Source organism: Ipomoea nil, unplaced genomic scaffold (genome assembly GCF_001879475.1).
Source record: "Ipomoea nil cultivar Tokyo-kokei standard unplaced genomic scaffold, Asagao_1.1 scaffold2580, whole genome shotgun sequence".
NCBI lineage: Eukaryota > Viridiplantae > Streptophyta > Magnoliopsida > Solanales > Convolvulaceae > Ipomoea > Ipomoea nil.
In genome coordinates, this window is record NW_017619008.1 from 625,945 (window position 1) to 650,095 (window position 24,151).

At 36.4% G+C, this 24,151-nt stretch overlaps 3 protein-coding genes and 1 non-coding gene across 5 annotated transcripts; 1 reads left to right on the forward strand and 3 right to left on the reverse strand.

The window, feature by feature from the left end:
- Window positions 1-3,211: 3,211 nt before the first annotated feature.
- LOC109154027 lies at window positions 3,212-3,844 on the reverse strand. The gene has a single exon (XM_019301911.1). The coding sequence runs from the start codon at window positions 3,842-3,844 to the stop codon at window positions 3,212-3,214; it is 633 nt and encodes a 210-aa protein (XP_019157456.1).
- Window positions 3,845-7,974: 4,130 nt separating this feature from the next.
- Window positions 7,975-12,017, reverse strand: LOC109154087 (tRNA-dihydrouridine(47) synthase [NAD(P)(+)]-like). The gene is made up of 10 exons (XM_019301960.1): window positions 11,619-12,017; window positions 11,309-11,425; window positions 10,995-11,231; window positions 10,151-10,391; window positions 9,733-10,067; window positions 9,356-9,628; window positions 8,904-9,185; window positions 8,697-8,817; window positions 8,436-8,605; window positions 7,975-8,351 (listed from the first exon to the last, which is right to left on the reverse strand). The coding sequence occupies exons 1-10, from the start codon at window positions 11,925-11,927 to the stop codon at window positions 8,253-8,255; spliced, it is 2,184 nt and encodes a 727-aa protein (XP_019157505.1). The 5' UTR covers window positions 11,928-12,017; the 3' UTR covers window positions 7,975-8,252.
- Window positions 12,018-16,830: 4,813 nt separating this feature from the next.
- TRNAL-CAA lies at window positions 16,831-16,914 on the reverse strand. Its single transcript has one exon. It is a non-coding gene; the product is annotated as a tRNA-Leu (tRNA).
- A 2,632-nt stretch (window positions 16,915-19,546) lies between these two features.
- LOC109154098 (ubiquitin fusion degradation protein 1 homolog) lies at window positions 19,547-23,366 on the forward strand. Of its 2 annotated transcripts, none has more exons than XM_019301971.1 (10): window positions 19,547-19,712; window positions 19,914-19,966; window positions 20,679-20,756; window positions 21,156-21,180; window positions 21,277-21,309; window positions 21,456-21,577; window positions 21,659-21,789; window positions 21,896-22,116; window positions 22,606-22,853; window positions 23,041-23,366. In XM_019301971.1, exons 2-10 carry the CDS (start codon window positions 19,964-19,966, stop codon window positions 23,125-23,127), a joined length of 948 nt encoding a protein of 315 aa, XP_019157516.1. In that variant the 5' UTR covers window positions 19,547-19,712; window positions 19,914-19,963; the 3' UTR covers window positions 23,128-23,366. The 2 variants fall into 2 exon arrangements, with proteins under 2 accessions (XP_019157516.1, XP_019157517.1); XM_019301972.1 differs by having other exon boundaries at window positions 23,044-23,366.
- The last annotated feature ends 785 nt before the right edge of the window (window positions 23,367-24,151 follow it).

Genomic DNA, 24,151 nt, shown 5'->3' on the forward strand with positions numbered 1-24,151 from the left:
TATAGGATTGGATTATGATTTATCATTTATGGATGTTTGGATAGTTGGATGCTTCATGTTTGGATACTTGTAATGACATTATGGTCTATGGATTCTTATCACTGATGTTATGGGTTTGTAATTTTGTATAATTTAGATGTAATTTGTATAATTGGATTATGATGTATGCAGTATGCTAAAATGCTGATTTTGTCATTTTGTGCCTTTGTGCCAAAGTGCCAAACTACCAGATTGTATGATTTAGATTTTTAGGGTTTAATTTTTCACTATTTTACTATTTTGTAATTTGTATGTTTGATTGTTTAGACTAAATTTAATTTTAGTTCAATGTTTAAGTGTTTAACTACCAAAATTAACAAATTTTACATTTTAATTTATTTTTATTAAAAACAAAACTATCCGACGAAAAGTCGGAAATTTGACGGGTTCAAATATGCTAATACCCCACGGGTTTCCGATTATATTTACACGGATTGGGGTTACAAAATCAAAACCAAAAACCGTTCGGTTGATAGTTCTATCCACCCAAACCCATCAATTGCAAAGCCCTAAATACATTGTACTTTCAATCTAGAATCATTAGTGGCTAAAGATCTCTAGGGATTGGATTGTGATTTCATTGCAATGTGCTAGTGTGATTATGAATGATAAATTGGAATTGTGATTGTGAATTTCTCGATTTCGTGTTGGAAGTGCAAAGTTTATCTTGTATCTACTTTGGAGTTAGGACCCAATTCCTTTGATAATCTAGGATCTATTACACTTGACAAGAGATTACTTGTGTGATTAAGCCTCCACTCCACTTGTAATTCCCAACTTAGATCCGAGAGGAAATAGTCCAGAATGAGGTGTAGATAAGGTGTTCGATGAAGTAACTAGTATGTGTAATGTTGACACTCAGGTGTTTCGTTACTCTATGATACGCCATAAGATCTAAAATGGTTATGGCATTGTTAGAAACCTCACTTGGAATCTAATAATCACAACAACACAATTTCTTGCTTAGACACTAGAAGCATATAGCAATGGAAAATCAATCCTTATCCCATTCTTTCCTATTTGATTCACTTGTGTAATTGCTTTGCTCTCTTGCACTCTTTACTTCAAATTCTTTACTCAATGATAAATGCACTCCGTGAATCTTGTAAGTGACAAGCTCAAATCAATCCTTCAACTCGCTTACACGTATCAACACTTCTAAATTTGTAATCCTTGAGATCGACATCCGTGGAATCTTCATTCCCTACTTTTCTTTCAATCCACCGCTACACAAACAAATCCTTTTCAAAATGGCGTCGTTGCCGGGGATGACATACGATAATCTTTGAGATGTTATTTTTGTGAGAAACAAGGAAGTTTGAGCTTGGATACTTGATGCATTTTCTTTTACATTTGTTTATTTTGTTTTGCTATAACCCACTTGAGCAACTACTTTTAGTTGCGGAAACCATTTGTCTTGTCATTCTTGCAGGTTGATGCACACCCGTTCAAAGAGAACACAAGGTTTACTTCCATTAAACCCGGAGATAACCAAGGCAACAAGGAGAAGGACAAAGAATAATCTCATCCAAGAGGAGATTGGAGAAATGGCATCTATGAGTGCCATGAATCAAGGGGAATTGCATGGAAGGTATCCTCTTAGACTTACACCACCACCCATTCATGTCCATCCACAAGGATGATTTGAGGCTTACGTGTCCCGTGAGCCATTGCATGTTGATGAGGAGGACAATGTTGAAGTTCAAGGGCAACCAAAACAACAAAGAAGGGGGGAATTTTATGATGGCCAAGGAGATTACCGGATGAGGACCATAGCGGAGTAAATGACTCTGGATTTCTCAATGCATAATTCTATCTACGTTCCACCGATTGAAGCAAAAAACTTCACTATCCATCCGGCGGTGATCAACCTTGTACAAAACAGTCCGTTTAGCGGGTTGCCATCGGAGGATCCACACACACTTATGACTCGATTTTTCCATTCGAGTGGAATGTTTCAACAAGATGGTGTGCCGACCGAAGTCATAAATCTCAAGCTCTTTCCATTTTCTGTCATTGGAGAAACATTAAAATGGCTTGACTCACAAGATGATAACCATTTCTGTATGTCGGTTCAACTCCACAAGGAGTTCATGAACGAGGTTTTTCCACTCACAAGAACCATGAAGGTGAGAAAACAAGTACAAGGATTTATGGAATCCTTGGAGCATGGAGGCATTTCAAGACACTCAAGAGGCAATGCCCATCCGATCTTCTCCACCCATGAGACATCATAAGCTCTTTCTTTGGGGGGGGCTAAATGATGAGAGTAAAATGTTGCTAGATTCATCTTCCCGTGGTGCTTTTGTGTCTTCATCGCCGTTCGAGGCCGAGGCGTTGATTGAAAAAATTACATCAAATACATCTTTTGGTACAACAAGACAGACTTGAAGGCTAGCATGTATGAAGTATCGGACCAAGTTGCAAATGATGCCAGAGTTGCAGTTATGAGCCATGAGATTAAGAGGTTGCAAAAAATGGAATGAGAAACTTGGGGCTAAGCTCAACCTTACATGGCACTTGCCCTTTATTTCAATGTGTGTGGTAGACCGCATGATACACTGGAATGCACCTCCCTGAATGCCTATGAACAAGTTCAGGCCATTGGTTTTTCACAAAGCAAGAAATCACCCAAGACTGTCGGCAAGAATCACAAGCATCTATGAAGAATCTTGAGACGCAAATGGCTTAAATCATGAAGATGATGTCTGAAAGGCCGTGGAATGCTTTGCCAAGCACCACCGAAAACAATTCCAAAGGAAGGGTTAACGCCATTTCTTTGAGGATTGCGGGTGATGGAGAACCTTCTTGTGAAAATATGATGAGCAACAAAGAGAAAGAGACCACCTCTTGTTGTCTAGCAAACAATGAGAAGGAGACCACCTCTTGTGGTCAAACAATGAGGATACTATACAATTAAAAAATTAACTAACGTAAACAAATGCTATTTAAAAGCCTTCCTGAAATCTATTTTTTCTAACTCAATTGATACATTTGAGAATCAATTTTTTCAGGCACTCATTATTCATTTTAAGCATATAATATATCAAATCTATCATCTCAACCAAGAGAATCGAAATTCACTTCAAATTTGAAGTAGACCAATTCAAGTTAATATCTCAGAATAACTACTTTTTTTTTTTTGAGCGCAAAACAGAAAATACATTACTGATCAGAATAAGTGCGAAATACAATCCAGTGGGACACCAGTCCAGACCCCTGAGACAGCCCTAGAAACGGTTGCCCGAGCAAGCTCATGAGCCACACGATTCACTGATCTCTTGATATGGGATACACTTACATTCCCAATATCCATAGCAATTGACTTACATTGCTTCACTACTAACCCAGCATAAGAAAAATCAGAAAAACAAGAATTGAATGCGGTACAAAAATTTAAACAATCAGACTCTAACATAACATTACTAAAAGCCTGTAACTTAAGCCAAGTTAATGCCTCCTTAACTCCTAGAACTTCTGCCATGAACGGATCCTCCTCGCCTATCAGCCTGTTACACTTCGCTGCGATAAACGTCCCTGCATGATTACGTAGCACAATGCCATAGCCAGCCCCTTCCCTAGAAACCATGGCGTCCACATTACACTTGATGAAGTTAGAAGGTGGCGGACTCCAGTCAGCCAATGCAGCCTCATTGATATGATCTTGGTTTCGATTTGTGTAGACTTCCTTCCATTCGGTCTGTAGCTTATTCAACTGCTCGCTCGCCCAGTCCATAGATGGTAATTTACCACGCCACACCATGTCGTTTCGGGCTGTCCACACTATCCAGAACACTGCTGCCATCTTCGTAACATGCATCGCATCCGTTAAGCCAAACCAATCCTCCATGCACCCTGCCAAACTACGACCTTGTCGACGTCCGAGCTGCCCCATAGCTTTTGTGCCAACTCACAATCGAAGAACAAATGCTCAGCTGACTCCATATTGTAACCACAGATTGGGCATCCTCCCCCAATCCACACCCTCCGGGAATGTAAGTTTTCCCGAACTGGAATAATGCCGCGAGCACACCGCCACATTAAATTTTTCACTTTCGGGGGTATCGGCTGTGCCCATAATTTTTTCCAAGATTGGAAAGTGCCCATGTTCACGTTCCAGGTTGAGTCCTTCGTCAATAAATGGTAGCCCTGCTTAACACTGTAGCAACCACGAATACCCCCCACCCATTTCCAAGAGTCACGGAGATGAACATTCAGAGGGGTAGCCAGAATCTTAGGTACATCCTCGGGAAGGAAAATGTCCCGTAAAACCTCTTCATCCCATCGACCCTGCCCATCATGCAAACCTTGTACCGTCGCCAGCCGAAGATGATCGGCACACGAGGTGGCTAGACTAACATCGGGATTAGATGCTAACCAATGCCATCCCCATATCCTCGTGGCGCAACCGTCTCCAATGCGTCTTGCTAGCCCCAGTCGTAACACATCCCTTCCAGCTAGGATACTTCTCCATAAGTAACTCGGATTCCCACCTGGTTGAGCCTCCATAAAATCTGTCCTGGGAAAATATTTGGCTTTCATAATTTGACTCACCAATGAATCTGGATATATCAAAATTCGCCAGCCTTGTTTGGCCAACAGAGCCATATTAAACTCATGTAATTTTTTAAAACCCAGACCCCCTTTTGCCTTTGACATACACATTTTGTCCCAACTCAACCAATGAATACCACGGTTACCCCCACCCCCTCCACCCCACCAAAACCGATTGAGCATTTTTTCAATAGTATCACAAATTCGCAACGGAAGCATAAAAACTAACATTGTAAAAATTGGCAGTGAAAGTGCAATGCTTTTCAAAAGGACCTCTTTACCTGCACGAGACAGCAGTCTATTTTGCCAGGCTCCAATTCTCTTTCGAATATTCCCTTCGATATACTTAAAAACTTTCGATTTGTTGCGGCCCAAAACCGAAGGTAGCCCCAAATACCGGCCCAAATCCGCCGCTTCTGGAACACCAATGAGAGCCGAGACCTGGTCCCTGACTATTGATGGTGTATTATGACTATAAACAGTCGATGATTTGTCAAAATTTATAAGTTGGCCCGAGGCCAAACTGTAAATCTCTAGGCATTCCTTAATTTTTGTTGCTTCCCGTTCGTCGGCCCTGAAAAAAAGCAAGCTATCATCAGCGAAAAAAAGGTGCGTGATGGCCGGTGCACCCCGGGCCACCCTTACACCATGAATATCGCCCCGAGCTTCAGCCTGCTGTAGAAGGATAGACAAGCCTTCGGCACAAATAATAAACAGGTACGGTGATAAAGGGTCCCCCTGGCGGATACCCCGAGTAGGCCGTACCTGACCCGCTATCTCCCCATTTACTAAGATTGAGTAATTCACCAAGGTGACACACAACATTAGCATAGCCACCCAATTTCCCGGGAAACCCATTGCATTTAACATACCTTCCAAAAACGGCCATTCCATCCTGTCGTACGCTTTAGCCATATCTAGCTTTAGCGCCGCCCACCCCTTACTTCCCCCGGTTTTCCGCCGTTGGAAGTGTCCCACCTCCCCGGCTACGATAATGTTATCCGTGAGTAACCGGTCAGGGACAAAGGCGCTTTGCGACAAGGATACTACACGAGACAGACACGTCTTCAATCTATTAGCCAACATTTTGGCTAATATTTTATAAATCACCTTACACAACGCAATAGGGCGTAGGTCCGAGACTTTCTCGGGTACAGGCTTCTTAGGGATTAAAACGATATTTGAATCGTTAAATTCCGGTGGGAATTGTCTGAGTTCCACACATTTAATAACGAACACAGATAGATCATGCCCAATTACCGGCCAGAAATGCTGAAAAAAAAGCCGGCGACAAACCGTCCGGGCCGGGGGCCTTTTCGGGTTGCATGGCAAACAAAGCCAATTTAACGTCAGCTATTGTAAACGGACTAGATAATGCAGATTGCATCTCTGCCGTCACTTTTCCCCGGACACGACCAAAAAAATCAGCACTGCACGTGCCTGAGCAGAAAATATTTTCGAAATACCTGATAACTTCCGAATTCAAAGCCGTGCCTCCCACCCACTCGTCACGTTGGTTTTTGATCCGGGACAACTGATTGTGTCGCCGGCGAGCCGTAGCCATTTTGTGGAAATACTTAGTGTTTGCATCCCCATGCTTTAGCCAAAGCTGTTTTGAGCGTTGTCGCCAGAAAACTTCTTCAACTTTCAAAATTGTATCCAACTCTTGTTCGGCTGACATAAACATAGCAACGGCACTAGGCGATCGGTTCTCTCTCAGTTGATCAAGAGTTCGCCTGAGCTGATTACTTCTGGCCCCGAAAGTCCGATGATATTCCCCGCCCCACTTCCGGAGCCGCTCGCCACATAGAGCTAAACGTTCCTGGAACGGCTGCCCTGTAGATATACGCCATGCTTCTCCAACCACCCGCATACAGCCTGCCTCCAACATCCAGGCCGACTCAAATCTAAACTTCCGGTTTGCAACGCGTGTAGGCCCAGAATTTAAGTCCACAAACAGAGCACAATGATCGGAACTGTGAGCATAAATGTTCCGCACCACAGCTTCTTCATGTAATTCCATCCAGTCCAAAGTCGCCACCGCCCTATCCAACCTCTCTTCTACCCATGCATCAGTACCCCTCCCCTTCACCCATGTAAACCGCCCTCCTACCATACCCAGGTCTACCAATCCACAGTCTTCCAAAGCGTCGTTAAAACCCTCAATTAGTGCTGATGGATGCGAATGTACTCCCCTTTTCTCCGCCAGACTAGCAATATCATTAAAATCACCGACAACAACCCACGGAGCTTGAGAGTCCTCCTGAAGTTGCCGCAGTAGATTCCAAGTGATGTGCCGTCGACTTCTATCAAACTCCCCATAGAACCCCGTCATTCTCCACCCTGGGCGGCCCGGAAGAGTTATGTCCATATCAATGTGATTGTTGGAATAACTCCTCAGTGACGCCGTATCCTTATCCCTCCACAAAAAAGCCAGTCCCCCACCAATCCCTACCCGTTCCACACAAACTTTCCCCTCAAAACCCAATTTAATACGAACCTCCTCCACTTTCGATTCCGTAGCTTTTGTCTCCATTAAGAAGACAAATTGGGGATGCTGCTTGGACACAAAGCCCAAGAGCTCACGAACTGACCGGGTGCCCCCCAAACCCCGGCAGTTCCAGCTTAACAGACTCATCGGTCCCGGCGAGTCTAGTCCACCAGACCCGCCAATCTATCAATGTGTACATTATCTGTCATTCGCACATCTGTTTCGGATGTTCCACCAGCCTTTTCACAATCCTCCCTCCTTCGCTTCAGATCGCCCTGCAATCCCGCCGCCTCCTCCATCGCCACTAGAATTGCCGGTGACGAGTTGGATGATCGGTTTGTCGGCTCTGTATCAAGATTTGCGGCAGTTGTCGGCGTGGACGGTGCTAATAGCCACTTTGCCCCAATTGGTCGCACCTGCCTTCTAGGACCTGCGCGTAACCAAGCTCCGAACGGAAACTCGTCCGGTAGAATGCCATTCTCATATGCCGTCTTGCAAAATTTATCCGAATGGCCTAGTAATCCGCAGCAGTAACAAAACGTACTGAGACATTCATATTTGAATGTTATCCAACTCGTAATCCCATCGCGATGAATCAGCTTCATCCGTCTTTTAATCGGTGATGAGACTGCCATCCGGACCCGTATTCTGTAAAAGCTCTTCCATGTTCCTCCAAAAAGGTTTCAGAAATTGTGTTTAATTTATCATTTCAAAACAAATGCCATCCGGACCCGTATCCGTCGTTTCAATCGTTTGATGTTTATTGAAATGATAATTGCGTAGCGTTTCTGAAATTGTATTTAATCGGTGATGAGAATGCCATCCGGACCGAAACATCAAAAAATCAAAATCCATATCGATGTCAATAAACACAATTTCAGAAAACAAGTAATATACCAAAAACACCCAGGAATAATAGGCACTTCATTTCCTCATAAGTCACAATACAAAGATCAACCGTAAGAATAGAAATCCTCATATTCCAAAATTTAAGAGCTTCCAGAAACCCACAGCTCTCAGATAAATTTTAAAAATATTATTACTAAAATACAAGAGTATCTCTTAAAGCAAGGTATGAATGCAGACCGGCTCAAAGCTTGAGCAAAGCAGGCCCTTGTTGGCGCCCCTGAAACTCCAATCTGAAAGAGCAGATAGGAAGAGATTGATATTAGCCATTTTCTGCTGTGTCGTAGGCGTTGGATTTGTGTTTTGGGGCAAATGAAAACCCCTCAGGAACCTTGCCAAGTAACATTTCGGAGATCCTGATCTGTTTAAGGAACATGACAGATTATTAATATTGTACGCTTTAGAGCTTCAAATAAAAATGGAGAGAGAGTTACAGATTTGATACCCAATCGGCAGCAGAATCAGAAGCCATCAGTGTCTCAAGGTCATCTCGACCATAATATGCAGGTGATCGCCAATTTATTCTTTGAGGGATTACATCTAACAGACCAACTGGAATATATCGGCATGTGTAACTAAGCCACTCTAACAAGAAGTGCCTGGTAGTCTCCAGGCCTGCAGCCATTTAGTACAAAAGTCAACATTTTACATTCATGCTTGACAAATGTGTTTGCCAAGAACAATCCAAAAGCCATCTCTAACTTACCTTTTGAGTCAGAACCCCAGTGTTGAAGGCCAAAACGCACATAGTCCTTCAAGATATCCAGCCGTTCCCCAGAGCTAATATCCCAGTGTCTCTGTTCCTTGATTTCAGTAAATATCCAAGGCTACAAATTTTGGAAGAGAGTTATTTCAATATGGCCACATGACCAAGTGCATAGAAGATCATCAATAAAGAATGCATTTAAAATACCTTTATCAATGCACCTCGAGCAATCATACATGTAGAAAGCTCAGGGCAATCGTTTTTGTGTTTGTTCCAGTCTACATAAGAGAATACATCACCATTGCCAAGGATTTGCAATGACTTGGGGGCAGTTTGTGCACATTGGTAGATGTATCCCCAGTCAGCAAGCTTGCTGTAGCGTTGCTGACGTGATCGACCATGTATAGTAACTGCAGTAGCTCCCCAGTTTCCAATATCAGCTATTAAGGAATGAATGCGGTTTTTCCCCTCAAAATAACCTGTTCGTACCTTAAGCAGCAAAAGGTGCAATTATAAAGCATCTCAGAAAAGGAATCTAAAAGATCTAAAGTGTAGAAACTTGCTGTAGAGAAAACAAATATTTGTATCCAATTGAAAACTCCATAACCTACACTCTTATAATTGCATTAGTTTTCCTGAATGCCAAAAGTACAACTTACCTTTATGGTTATTGGTGTATCAACAGTTGCAGTAGCCCCTGCTATGACACTTTTCATTCGCATCGGTTTTGTAAGAAGAAATGACCCAGCACCTTTGCTAACTACAATGTCAATTGGGCATCCCATGTTAATATCAATAAAGTCCACTGAGCACTCCTGCTCAATAAGCTCAACAGTTCTTGCAACTGTATCTGGATATTGTCCACAGATTTGAACACCAAAAAAGTCTTCAGATGAGTGTCGCCTTAGCAGTGCCCATTCTGATGCTTGACCCTATGGGCATGGAAAAAGACAGTAATACACTTGCACTTTAACTTAAATATTTCTCTTCACAATTTTGTGCAATTAAAAAAAAATACTGAAAAACAAGAACCCACCTGTAAAAGATTTGAGCACATTGCCATCTCACCACAGGTTACATCAGCTCCCAGCACCTTGCAAACCCTTCGGAAGGGTAGATTCCCTACTGTTGTCAGAGGAGCAAGGTAAAGTTTCTCTTTGAAATCAATAAGCTTTTTCTCACGTGGATGAACTTTAAGGCTTTTATCCGTCTCTGCAACAGGAGGATCTATGGTTGCTGCAGATGTATCTCTGTCTTGGCTCCTTTGAAGATTATTCTCCTGGATATTTGTAGCTGCTGAAAGCACTGCAGTTCCTACAGATGCATCTCCATCATGGCTCTTTGGAAGATCTTTCTCTAGGATATTTGAAGCTGTTGAAATATACAACTAAGCTTTGGAGATCCTCACTAAGCAACAATATGAATTCTAGAAACAAAATACTCAATTTACATACCATTGTTAACATCAACGAAAGTAGCTGTTTCGTTAGTAGAAGATTTAGCCTTCTTTTGTGGTCTATCATCTTCAATCACAGCAGTATCATCTAGACCTTCTTCACCTGTTACTAGAAGAGAGCTCTCCAGTTTGATATTAGCATCAGCAGGAGCTTCATTGTCATCAATAGTGGAAGAGCCATTTGTATCAATTTGATCATCTTCCTCTGGATTGGCAAACTTATTATTTTTTGCCAGACTCTGCAATTAGAATACCACACCAATAAATAACAGCACCAGAGGTTAAAGAGGAGTAAAACATACAATATTGTTGTGGATTCTACCACCTTCATGTCATCAAAGCACACAGAATTCGAGTTCAACCATATTATAGATTTTGTTAAGAAAAGGGATATCCTCCCCAATGTATTTACTCTTCTCTAATAGTATTAGTATTATATGATTCCTTATCTTCTTCCGTTCGTAGACTTGTGTAGTTGATACAAATTAGGCAGAAAAGAAAACTAATCAAATAATCATTCTTGTGGCAGAATTCAAAGAAGCATAGAATAAAGGATTGACTGACTATGTAAATCCCTACTTATTTTATTAGCTCCTACCTTATTTTACATATGGTAATAGATTATAAATAGAGACTAGCTCTTAGAAGGGAGGGCATCCAGTAGAATTGGAACAGTTAACTCTAAGTAGCTGTGGGCAAGTATTTATTCTTGTTGGAGGGATATTCTTCAAATTCCCTAGTTTTTCTTTCCTTTGGTTTTACTTTATAATATCATAAATCTCCAAGAATTCTTGGTTCAAATTCATCCTGTCTCTTTACTATTGTCAGAAGTGTATACTGACCTTAATCCCAAGATGTTTGAGTGCAGCATTAGCCTTGGTGAACTTCACTTTATGTTTCCACAAAAGCTTCTGAGTTTCCTTGTTCAATACATTTAATTCAGAACAATGCCTATTACTCTTCAAAGTCTCCACTGGTAGATCATCTTTGTGTGTACCTGCAAATCTACAAGCCAATCCATAAGGACATGGCCCATCATTATCCAGGAAAGGGCATGTACCCTCTATATCAGCTGGTTTCTGCATCCAATTGGCAACAAAAATCAATTTACAGTTCACACAAAAACCAACAAAATGATTCTTGATTTGAATTTTACCTGAGCATTGAAAGCATCCACATCATGGCTAAAGCGGCACTTATCACTATAAGGACACGAACTAACTTTCCCAGTTTTTGCCACCATGGGACAAAGATTAGGATGAGATTTTTGTTCCTAAAATTAGAACCATCAAGATACTTCAAAACCTTTTAAAATTTTAAAAATCTTCTGATTAAAGAAACCAAATTCATGGAATAGTTAATGTAAGTTACACGATAATAACAAGACTGCAAATTTACAATTAGAGCAGAATATGTACTTAAAAATAGTAGAAATTGCATTTTCAATTAATTTTTGGGAAGATGACCTGATGACGTTCACGTTTGAGTTGACGTTTGGATTTCTTCTCTTTGAGCAGAGGATTGGACTTAGCCTCTGCAGCGTCATCATTTTGGAGTCCGGTAACGTCACTATTGCCGTCACTATGATGTCTTTGAGGGGGAGGACGAAGATATTCCCTCTTCACTGGAGCGATGGCTTTGGCCACTAGCTCTTCTGGGGTCTTATGAACCGTCTGAGTTTCCACTCCGCCTCCGCCGTCAATTTCCGACGGCGGTGGATGCTCCAAGATACATGGATCCTCGATAATCGGTTCCGTCGACGTTGGCCCGTCCATTTCGGGTCAGGTTGATATTGAAGTTGGCTTTTAAGGTACGAGAGCAACCACTCGTCTATGTATGCAGGGCGATGGAGCTGAGAAATAGGGTTTTTCCAGGGTAGTTCGGTAGGTTGGTGCCAAAACGACACCGTAATTTATATTGTGGATTGTGGATAGTTGATCAAAACGATTTAAGTTTTTTTTTTGAAAAAAAAAAAAACGATTTAAGTTTTTTTTTTGAAAAAAAAAACGATTTAAGTTAAATCCAGAACTACGTCGGACTATAGTCCCGTATATATAGGGCGTTTTGTTAGAAGGAATGAATTAGAGGAGAAAGAAATGATTGGGAATGAGAATGAAAGAAGTTATATAATGATCAGGTCCGGATTTTGGGTTGTGCAAGCTGTTACCGCACAGGGCCTCAAATTTTAGAAGCTCAATATTTTATTTTTACCTAGTTAGTTTAGAAATAAAAATTAAAAGTTTTTAATTAAACTTAAAAGGCTTTATAAAGAAATGATAGGAACATGTATTTATTGTATTTTAACCTTGAGGTCTAAGGTTCAAAACTTGTGCACACTATTATTATTATTATTATTCCATAATATGTTTATTTTTACCTGTGCGTTGCACGGAAAATATTTGTTATAATCTTAAAATTATAACAACGAATATTATATAGTGCAATTGATGAAATGGGTTGTATCGATTATGTTTTTTTTATGTTATCCTTGCTTAAATTAGAGAAAATAATTACCCAATTATCCATACAGTGTGCGTGCGATGTGCGTGCAGTGTGCGTGCGATGCACGAATAATTTTTTTTTTGTTATATATTTAGATAATAAAATTACGATATTAATTTTATAGATTTTAATTTTGATAGGGCCTTATTTATTTATCCGAACAGGACCACAAAAATCTAAAAACCGACCCTGATAATGATTAAAATGTCATTGTGTAATAATAATGCTAATAATAATTAAGGATAAAAACGTTATTTGTTGTTATAAATACTAGTAATTCACCTGCGCGATGCACGGAAAAAAAATTATGTTATTATAAATATAAATAAAAAATAGAAAAACTAAAATATTTTAAATTATTTAATATAATAATATTTTTGAGCTTCCATTGGTCAAGTATTTATTATTTTTATAGAATACAAAATTACAATTAAAATTATAATTTTGTATGGTTAATATAATCTCTAATTATGTGCATATTCAAATAAACTTATAGAGATAATTTACATAATTACATTGATATATTCTTAATTGTATTTCATCTATATTATAATTTTCACAATACAAATAATAAATAAGATAATTACATTTGGAAAGCAAATTTCAAATTTTGTATGTTTAAATTTAAACTCTAATTGAACACATTTTTTATATGATAATATAATATATAGCTATTTTATTTTTCAAAAGTATATTTTTTATATGATTATATAATATATAGCTATTTTATTTTGTATTGTTAATATAATCTCTAATTATGTGTATATTCAAATAAACTTATAGAGATAATTTACATAATTACATTGATTTATTCTTAATTGTATTTCATCTATATTATAATTTTCACAATACAAATAATAACTAAGATAATTACATTTGGAAAGCAAATTTCAAATTTTATATGTGTAAATTTAAACTCTAATTCAACACATTTTTTATATGATTATATAATATATAGCTATTTTATTTTTTTAAATGTTGTGTTTTTTTTTTATAATAAAGGATGTTGTGGCATTAATTGTAACATTAATTATTTCCCAAACCATATAGCTTTATTATATAAAGGATTTTATTATTATGGCCATTAAACTTGTGTCATTTTGTTAGCCTTTACTTATTTCATTACTTATGTTAAAGGATGTGAAAGGTTGTAATCATCCCTATAAATTGAGGGTGAAGGCTTAATGAAAAGATGGTCTCATGTGATTGTATTCTTTCTCTCCCTTTTACTTATCTATTCTATATACTCATATACATACAATCTCCAAGTATTACCGTGCAAACATCACGCGAGAACCAACGAGTTGATAGGCCGAATTACAACACGTTATCAGCACGAGTCTCTATTGTAATCTCCAGTGAACGGTACTATTGGTTCATTTTCATGTGCATTTTTTGTTTTTGAATCATATGCCATTGTTTATATATAAATATTATGTGTATATATGGTTATGAGTTTGTTTTGGAACCTTCAATTATTGTTTCTATGAAATGAGTGATAATTCTTCATGTTTGTTAACAACTTTTGAGTGATGAACCCCTCATCAAGACATGGTTAAGAATTTGGGTAAATACATGAATTTGTAAATACATATTATCATTATTTATTCTCTCAATTCATGTATATGAGATAGGCTCTATATGAACCATGATGCTTTGAAATGGTAAATACATGTGGTTATATGCCAAATTGTATGTATATGTATCCATGTATGTTCTATGACTATAGATATCGAATGCATAATCGGTCCTTATTATGTTTGTATTAGAATGTTAAGAAACGGATATGCATATTTATGTAAAAGGTGTTTCTTCATCCATTGCTTGAACATGTATTCAAAATAGTGGTTTTTTCCACAAGTTGTCAATATTAGAATGTTAAGAAACGGATATGCATATTTATGTAAAAGGTGTTTCTTCATCCATTGCTTGAACATGTATTCAAAATAGTGGTTTTTCCACAAGTTGTCAAATTGCTTCATAAAGTTGCATCAAATGATGATCTTGTAGATTATGCCTTTCATTGAAAATGTGAATTTATTGAGCTCGCTCATGTCGATAGCAATTATTTCACTTGGGCTTTGGATATTGAAATATATTTGGCATCTAAGAAATCGAGCCAAACTTTTGTTGCCAAGTCACATAGAACCGATGCTCAGAAGGCACAATCTCTCATTTTCATACGTCACTACTTGAACCACGATCTTAAAAATGAGTATCTGATTGAAAAAGAACCCCTTGAATTAATGGAAGTCCCTGAAGGACTATTCCGACTAGAAGTCATCAAATGTTCTTTCTCTTCCTTTTACTTATCTATTCTATATACTCATATACATACAATCACCAAGCATTACCGTGCAAACATCACGCGAGAACTAACGAGTTAATAGGCCGAATTACAACACGTTATCAGCATGAATAACGTATGATAACGTGTAATTCTGCCTATCAACTCATTTTTTTTCCATTGAATTACAATTCATAAGAAGAGAACATGAATTGCAATTCAACAAAATGAAGAATTGTAATTTCTTCTAACTAAACACTATAATTCAAATAATCAAAGAATTAGATTGAATTACAACTATGCCCAATCAAGCAACCCATTAACGATTGAAACGACTCCATATCATTCTTTATTGTAGAGAATTTGTTGGGCTGTTTTTATCTCGGTGGGTCTTTAGGCCATCTCCTTTTTTTGAGGCCTTCAAAATTTCCGTTGAATTGTAAAAGTAGCCCAAAAAATGGGAAAGTTGAAGGGGGAAATCTTTAAAAAAAAAAAAAAAAACAATTGTTATACGGTGGACCATGATTCATAGTGTTATGTAGACTATGATTATCAAATAAAATTGTAGTAGAATTAAAATAATACTTCAGTGTTGATAAAATGAAATTAGTATGTGTAAAAAATAGAGTCTATTCAACAATATATTGTCAAATGAAATTGTAGTATAATTAAAATGATACTTTAATATTGTCAAAATGAAACTAGTGTGTGTGAAAATGAAACTAAAATTCATAATCATACAATAACATATATTTTCAAGTGAACGTGTAGTGTAATTAAAATAATACTTTAGAATTATTATAATTAAACTAGTGTGTGTGGAAAATGAAATAACAAAATAGAGCTCATACAATAATGTATATTGTCAAATGAAACTGTAGTAGAATTAAAATGATACTTTGGTATTGCTATAATGAAACTAGTGAGTGTAGAAAATGAAACTAAAAAATAGAGCAATATTGTCAAATAAAACTAAAGTAAAATTAGAATTATACTTACTTTATGGACCATATTACTATATGGACCATGGTCTACGGTAAAAGTTGCCTAAAAAGAACAACTCCATATCATTCTTTATTGGAGAGAATGGAGCGTTATGCTATGGAACCGGTTCCAAATGACGTTGTTTTCATGTGTGAGTAACGGTGCCATTAGTAGCACTGTTATCCTCCATAATTTATAATTTATATACTGTAGATTCATAAAATCTATACTGTAGATTCATAAAATCTATACTATAGATTCATAAAATCTATACTGTAGATTCATAATTTATAAACCATAGATTCATAATTTAAATACAGTAGATTCATAATTTCTATACAGTAGATTCATAATTTATATACTGCATATTCATAATATCTATACTGTAGATTCATAATTTCTGTACTGTAAATTCATAATTTCTAAATTGTATAGTTATCAAATGATGAATATATAGTTATGTGATTTGTGAATACAAAGTTCAACCATTGGATATATAAACATTGAAAATTATGAACATATAGCTCTATAATTATGAACTTATATTTATAAAATTATAAACATATAGCTCTATCACATGTTCACAAACCTAATACTATAGATTCATAATTTTTATATTGTTAATTCATAATTTTTAAATTGTGCGATTGCAAAGAGAAAAATACCGTTAATAATAAGTGAAAAAATAAATTTATTTTTTTAATTAGAACGGCGTGGTTTTCGTTGCGTTGTGGAACTGTGCCCACCTTCGTTTCCACAGCATAATTTGCCGGACAGAATTTGTTGGGCTGTTTTTATCTCAGTGGGCCTTTAGGCCATCTCCTTTCTTTGAGGCCTTCAGAATTTCCGTTGAATTGTAAAAATAGCCCAAGAAATGGAAAAGTTGAAGGGAGACTTGAAAACTTTGTCAGAAGTGGGATTTGAACCCACGCTCTCTCACGAGAACCAGAACTTGAGTCTAGCGCCTTAGACCACTCGGCCATCCTGACTCTTTAGTTTTGTTTTTACTCATAAATTATTTGAATTAGTAGTTTAATTCCTCCATCTGTATCACAAATTTAGCACAATTTGAATTGATATGAATCAACACTTAATTGCAAATTAGAGCACGATTTCGATCTTACCATTTAAGTGTTGATCTCTTACAATTATTTGTAATTTGTGATGATTTTTTAAAAAGCCAAAGGGTGGTACAAATTTTATTGTACAATTCAAATTATAATTTAATCCTAAATATAATAAAGTCAAATCTATATGGAAATAAAATATGATAAAGGATGGTGATCACATTTTATTGGTGCAAATTTATGTGAATGACATAATCTTTCGAAGCACCAATCCATCTTTATGCAAGAAGTTCTCAAAACTCACACAATGTAAATTCGAGATAAGTATGATGGGAGAACTTAACTTCTTTTTGGGATTGCGACTCAAGCAAAGCGTAGAAGGCATCTTCATTAACCAAACAAAGTACACCAATGGTTTAATCAAGAAATTTGGTATTGATGAGAAGTCATCGGTCAAAATCCCAATGAACACGTCGTTGCGGAACCGGAATCGGAACCGCGGTCACCCCTACATAAAATAAGTATAATTCTAATTACACTTTAGTTTCATTTGATAATATTGCTAAGTTTTTCAGTTTCATTTTTCACATTCACTAGTTTTATTATAGCAATACCAAAGTATCATTTTAAATCTATTGTAGTTTCATTTGACAATATACATTATTGTATGAACTCTATTTTGTTGTTTCATTTTTCACACACAATAGTTTAATTATAATAACGCTAAAATGTTGTTTTAATTACACTCCACATTCATTTGATAATATATATTATTGTATGGTTCTGAATTTTAGTTTCATTTTTCACACACTAGTTTCATTTTAACAACATTAAAGTATCATTTTTTTAAGTGATAAAGTATCATTTTTTTTTCATTTAATTATACTACAATTTCATTTGACAATATGTTGTTGAATGAACTTTGTTTTTTAGTTTCATTTTTCACACACACACACTAGTTTCATTTTAACAACATTAAAATATCATTTAATTATACTACAATTTCATTTGACAATATGTTGTTGAATGTGCTCTATTTTTTAGTTTCATTTTTTACACACACTAGTTTCATTTTAACAACACTAAAGTATCATTTTAATTCTACTACAGTTTCATTTGACAATCATTGTTCACATAGCACTATGAACCATGGTCCACTGTATAACAACCCGACAATCCACATGGTGGGCCGCGAGACTAGTCAAGGTGGCAAATTATGCTGTGCATCCCCTGTATGCACTCTGCATGGTGCATATGGATGCAAAAACGACATCGTTTTGCATAAAACGCGCGCCCTACTTAAAAAAAAATCAGTTTCGATTCCCAGCAACAACATTATGTTATTCATTTTTAGTTCATTCATTTTGAATTTTTCAGTTATGCAATTCTGGAAGTGTAGTTATGCAATTATGGATGTGTAGTTATGAAGTTATGGATGTGTAGTTATGCAATACTGGAATTATAGTTATGCAATTCTGGAAGTGTAGTTATGCAATTCTGGAAGTGTAATTATGCAATTCTGGAAGTGTAGTTATGCAATTTTGGATGTATAATTATGAAATTATGGAAGTGTAGTGAAATTATGGATGTGTAGTTATGCAATTTTGATTTTTTTTTTTTTTTTTTTTTTTTAAGTTAGACGCCAAAACGACGTCGTTTTTGCATCCATATGCACCATGCATGGTGCATACGGATGCACAACATAACGCTCCAGTCAAGGTCTAGTATGGCGGCGGGCTCTGAGTCCTGGATCTTTTTTGGGCCGCTTGGATTATCTTCTTGGACCTTGGGCAATCCAGGATCTCTATTATTAGATCATTTCCAATATCTCCATTAAGGCAAATTATGCTGTGAGCACGTACCCATCTTGCAAGGTGGATACGATTCCATATCTATAATTTTTATACTGTAGATTTATAATTTCTATACTGTCGATCCGTAATTTCTATACGGTAGATTCATAAAATTTATACTTTATATTCCAATTGTTGAACTCTGTTTTAACAAATCAGAAAACTATATGTTCATAATTTGATAACTATATATTATATAAATTATGAATCTACAGTATAGAAATTATGAATCTACTGTATAAAAATTATGAATCTACTGTATTTAAATTATGAATCTACGGTTTAGAAATTATAAATCTAAAGTATAGAAATTATGAATCTACAGTATAAAAATTATGGATATAAAACCGTGTCCACCTTGTAAGATGGGCACGTGCTCACAACATAACATTTCCTCCATTAAACAGTAATGGATTTTTTTCTAAATTTAAAATCAAACGATGTTGTTTTACTTCATAATTCACACTGCTACCTGGACCATAGTCAAGATAAAATTTGACGAACAAATATGTATGGGCTGTTGTGTTAACAAACTAATCAATCAAATGAAGCCCAAGATCCACATCCGTTTTTCCCGTGGACTAGATTTATGAATCAAATATGGGCTTCGTTGTACAATGAAAATATTCCAAGGCCCAAGATTTCGTACTCCACGTGGCAGCACGAGATAAGACCTACAGGCTACATCTTGCGTAATACGCATAGAACGTAGCGTATCTTACCCCCTTTCTTCTCTTCAATATTTTTCTCCTTTTAACACTGCACCTTTCGGCTTTCGCCTCTGCAAAAAGCCAAAAATTTAAAAATTCTGCCGAAAAATTGTAGCAATCATCTTCCTGGTTTCTACTTTCCTCGCTTCCGATCAGAGTACGCGCCTCGAATTTTTTTTTTTTTTCGAATTTAGATCTTATCAATCAATTAATCTAGTAGAGTAATCTGTTTTTGAAAATTTATTTATTTTGATATGCTGAGCATTTAATGTTAGTATTTATCAGAATTTTTTCTTTAATGGGAGTGATTGAATATAGTGTGGGATTGAATTTTTGTTTGCATTTTTTTTTTTGATAGGAGAGCTGAGACAGTTGATCTGGTGGTTAAGCTAGCCAGAAATAGTAATTATGGTATGCAATTTCAATTTTTCGACATGTATTTGAAGTGATTATCTCCTTGCTTTTTCTCTTTCTGAGAAATTATTATCTGGGTTAAACTGTTGCTTGGCAATTCAATTGCTTATTTGCTTTTGTACTTAAGAGCGCAATTCATCATTCAGTATCAAAATGTTAGTCTATATGCATCTGCAGAAATGGACTAAAGTATAAAAACATATTTCCTGCAATTATGGGATCTGGTGTAAAGTTATCTTTTGTTCTTGAAAACTTTTTGCCTGGTTGGACTTGGTATTAGCCATTAACTAAAACTAATTGAAGCAATTGTAGATATATAATATAGTAGTTTTGTTTATTAATCTGCACTCCAATGAACTATCATGATGACAATAAGTTGGAGTTATCAAGGTGATTAATGCCACATAATAAATTATTAATGTCTTTGAGGAAGCTACTTTGGTGGTTCACCTGAGTCTGTTCTGCCTTACTTAACAAAAAGATAAGGTATTTTTAGGAAACCTAGAAGTTAATCATCTATGATTTCGTTCACATTCTTCAAGATGCTTATTTGTCCTATGCATCATTAGTTTAATTTGAAGTATTATCTTTAAAAAATGTTAAGTCCTAGTATGGTATGTGTTGTTGTGGGCCTTTTGCTTTCCAAACAAATATGTTTTCTCCTTCTGTTTTGCCCTTGCCCTTATTCAGTTTGTTTCTGAAAATGCAGTTTTTTGATGGATATGGTTACCATGGAACATCATTTGAGCAAACATATCGATGTTATCCTGCATCATTTATTGATAAGGTTGGTTGGTTTCCATGCTATTTCTCCCTTGGTAATTAAGGAGTTTAGATTGAGTTGATTCTCCAATCATCTTCTTCCTGTTCTCTTATTAGTGGATGTCTTCATGCACAAAGGATAATCATTCCACAGGCTTTTACTATTATCTCAAAAATGAAAATGGGGGGAAACATATCTTAATATGGTCCTGAGTTCTCTGCTGAAAACAGTTGACAGCTTGACGCCTTAATGCAATAGACGAAAAGATACACATACACACACAAGCACAACACATCAATGAAATTCAGAATGAAATATGCATCAATAGATATCTTTACTTTTTCTCAAGTTTGTACCCTCTACTTGGATTATCTTGTTTTTACATACTATAATACTGATTCTGCTAACTTTTTCTTTCTGCAGCCTCAGATAGAAAATGGTGACAAAAGTAAGTAGCAGTATTCCTTTGAAGTTCTCTTTCTCTCTTAGATAATTTGTTACTGAAATGTTCTTGCTCATGCTATCTTCTACTTGTCCATTTCAGTTATAATGCCTCCATCTGCCCTTGATCGCCTTGGTTAGTTTTCAGAATTCTGTTTATGTTGTTTCTCTTATAATGCTTCACTTAATTGGTTCCTTATTTGCTTTTCTTCACTGGCACTGAATTGCTTTTCTTCTATGAGTCATCATTTCAAAATATTTAATGAAACTTCAATTTTGCAGCATCTCTACATATTGACTATCCAATGTTGTTTGAGCTTCGCAATGCTGCAACGGAGCGGGTTTCTCATTGTGGGGTTCTGGAGTTCATTGCAGAAGAAGGCATGATATATATGCCATATTGGGTAAGTAATTTGATATAGATTTTATGCCAGCTTGCACACTAAAGTTAATCAGTCATAATCTCATTAAATGAGGTCTTGTAGATGATGGAAAATTTATTGTTGCAAGAAGGAGACTTTATACGAGTGAAAAATGTTGCTCTTCCAAAGGGTACATATGTAAAATTGCAACCGCACACAAAAGATTTCCTGGATATTTCCAACCCAAAAGCCATGTGAGTTAGCTCATGTTGTTGTTTGCTTATATACAATCTGCCTGGATAAATCTCTCACCAGGCTTTTTATTTATTTTATTTTTTTCTCCTTTCCATTCTGGTGCAGCTTGGAGACAACACTGAGGAATTTCTCTTGCTTAACCACAGGAGATAGTATCATGGTGGCTTATAATAATAAAAAGTACTACATAGATATAATTGAGACAAAGCCATCTAATGCTATAACTATCATTGAGACAGACTGTGAAGTGGACTTTGCCCCTCCTCTTGATTACAAGGAACCTGAAAAACCTGTTTCTAATCTTCCGAGCAAGGCCCCTTTTGAAGGTTATTCTCTCAATACTTATTATCCCCCTTCATTGTAAAGAAAACACCAATAGTGCAGTTTTGCATTTATTTTGGTCTATATGTTTATTATAATGTTGCAATGTTTTTTGGCTTAGTTATCCTTTTTAATACATATATGGGTTTAATTAAAATTCTCAGTTAGGAAGATTGGCTCTTCAGACTGAAAACAATTTCCTGAGTTAAATCAAGTTTCTAAAACTATACTGTAAAAGCATCATTCATTTTTATGGAAACAAAAATTTTTAAAAAATGACAAGCTCAAACATGTGTGCTGAATTAGCCTAAAGTTCCACAATTGGGAGTCTCTGGGAATAGAGTATTGAGAAGGGTATATGATTCTATGGCTTTAAATAGTATCTACCTTCAATTTGAGATCAGGTGAATGTTATTTATTACTAGACTTCAATTTGTTTTTTTATAAAAGGCAAGTATTTATGTGCTGATTATTAGAAATTATGACTCACACAGGTCAGGAGGCTCCAGATGAGGCTGTACCAAAGTTCAACCCTTTTACTGGTTCAGGAAGACGCTTGGACGGGAAACCTCTGAAGTATGACCCTCCGCCTGCTTCCTCATCTGGGCTCAAGGACAAGAAACCTGAAGTATCCAACTCTCATGGCCAGTCTTCTACCTCAAGCACTCAAAATGCTAGTCGCCAATCTCAAGGGAAGCTTGTGTTTGGCTCAAACACGAATCGCAATCGGGAGACACCAAAGGTTTGTCACTTCATACATGCTTGTTACGTATCTCTTTTTTGGTACTTCACTTTGCACTTTTCTATGTATGGAAGTATGGAACCTGCTCATTTTAGTCAATCTGGCTGTCCACAACTAAAGACCTGAAACTCCCACTCGTTGCTTTACCAGCTCCTAATGCAATCTGTTAATGTGTCTGTACCTGCAGCAGGAACCTGCTAAAGAAGAGCCTCAGAAGAACGAAGAGCCAAAGTTCCAACCTTTCACTGGGAAAAAATACTCCTTGAGGGGTTGATTGTATTTTATCTTCCTGACTCATGATGTACCTTCCAAACCCTCAATTATTTTGTTGGTCACAAGTACAGGAATTATGTTGAAGTAAAATATTGCATCTTTCAAGTGACTTGCTGTTGCAAAATTGTGAATGATATGGAGCTTGCACTTGGGTTTCAATTCTGCAACCTTGTGCCAGTGTGGGCATATTTGGGCTTTATGCCAAACTCTCTTTAAGGACTCTTCTTGCATATTTTTCCATTTCACTTTCGTTCTCTCTTTTCAAAATTTCAGACTTTCTTCATCAACCAAATGTGGCTGTTAATATAATCACGCCCAAAATAAAAATATAGCCAATTAAAACAATAGAGCAGGATGTATATCCATTTTGGTGAAAGAGGAAATTGTAATCACTATATGGAAGTGTGTACTGAGTAAATCTTGCTTTGGTATAATAGTTATTGTGTAATTATTTACAAGTCACATGGGATAGATAAATTATATTAGAAAGATTTTGTGTTACGAGTTCAATCGAGAGAGTGTTGACCGAGTATGATGTGTGTGTGTGTGTGTTTTTTTTTTTTATTTATTTTATTTTATTTTATTTTTTTTATTTTTTATTTTTTATGGTGCGCTCACTAATATTAATGTTTTTGGTATATTGGATTAAAATGTTTGAAAAAGCATGAGTTTTTATTATCCCATAAAAAATGTATTTGTGTACATGAGGACTTGTTCGGGAGTCATTAATAAAGCTCTCCATCTTCTCCATGAGAGAGATGAAGAATTCCTAGGAAGAAGAGGGAGAAATTGCCCTTCTTGACTCCTACTTCCCTTTTGTCTTTTTTATTGCTATTAATATAGATAAATGAAAATATATTATCCCAGTTTGGTAAAAAATTGGCCTATAGGTCAATTTTGGCCTATTTGACCACTATTAATTGTTTGATTTAGTTAAAATATCAATATAAATGTTTGGTTAATTAGCTTTTTGCAACCCCAAAATGCTAAAATTCAAAAAGCTACTCCAAACAACTTTTTCAATT

Bases quoted from the DNA above. Each gene is read 5' to 3' on its own strand.
- LOC109154087 (XM_019301960.1), bottom strand. From the start codon at position 11,927: ATGGACGGGCCAACGTCGACGGAACCGATTATCGAGGATCCATGTATC. The intron at 11,426-11,618 runs GTCATCTTCCCA...TTCTAATTTTAG, and splicing joins TCAAACGTGAACGTCATCAG to GAACAAAAATCTCATCCTAA. The intron at 10,392-10,994 runs GTCAGTATACAC...TTCTAATTGCAG, and splicing joins TCAAACATCTTGGGATTAAG to AGTCTGGCAAAAAATAATAA.
- LOC109154027 (XM_019301911.1), bottom strand. From the start codon at position 3,844: ATGGCAGCAGTGTTCTGGATAGTGTGGACAGCCCGAAACGACATGGTG.
- LOC109154098 (XM_019301971.1), top strand. The intron at 21,790-21,895 runs GTGAGTTAGCTC...ATTCTGGTGCAG, and splicing joins ATTTCCAACCCAAAAGCCAT to CTTGGAGACAACACTGAGGA. The intron at 22,117-22,605 runs GTTATTCTCTCA...TGACTCACACAG, and splicing joins GAGCAAGGCCCCTTTTGAAG to GTCAGGAGGCTCCAGATGAG.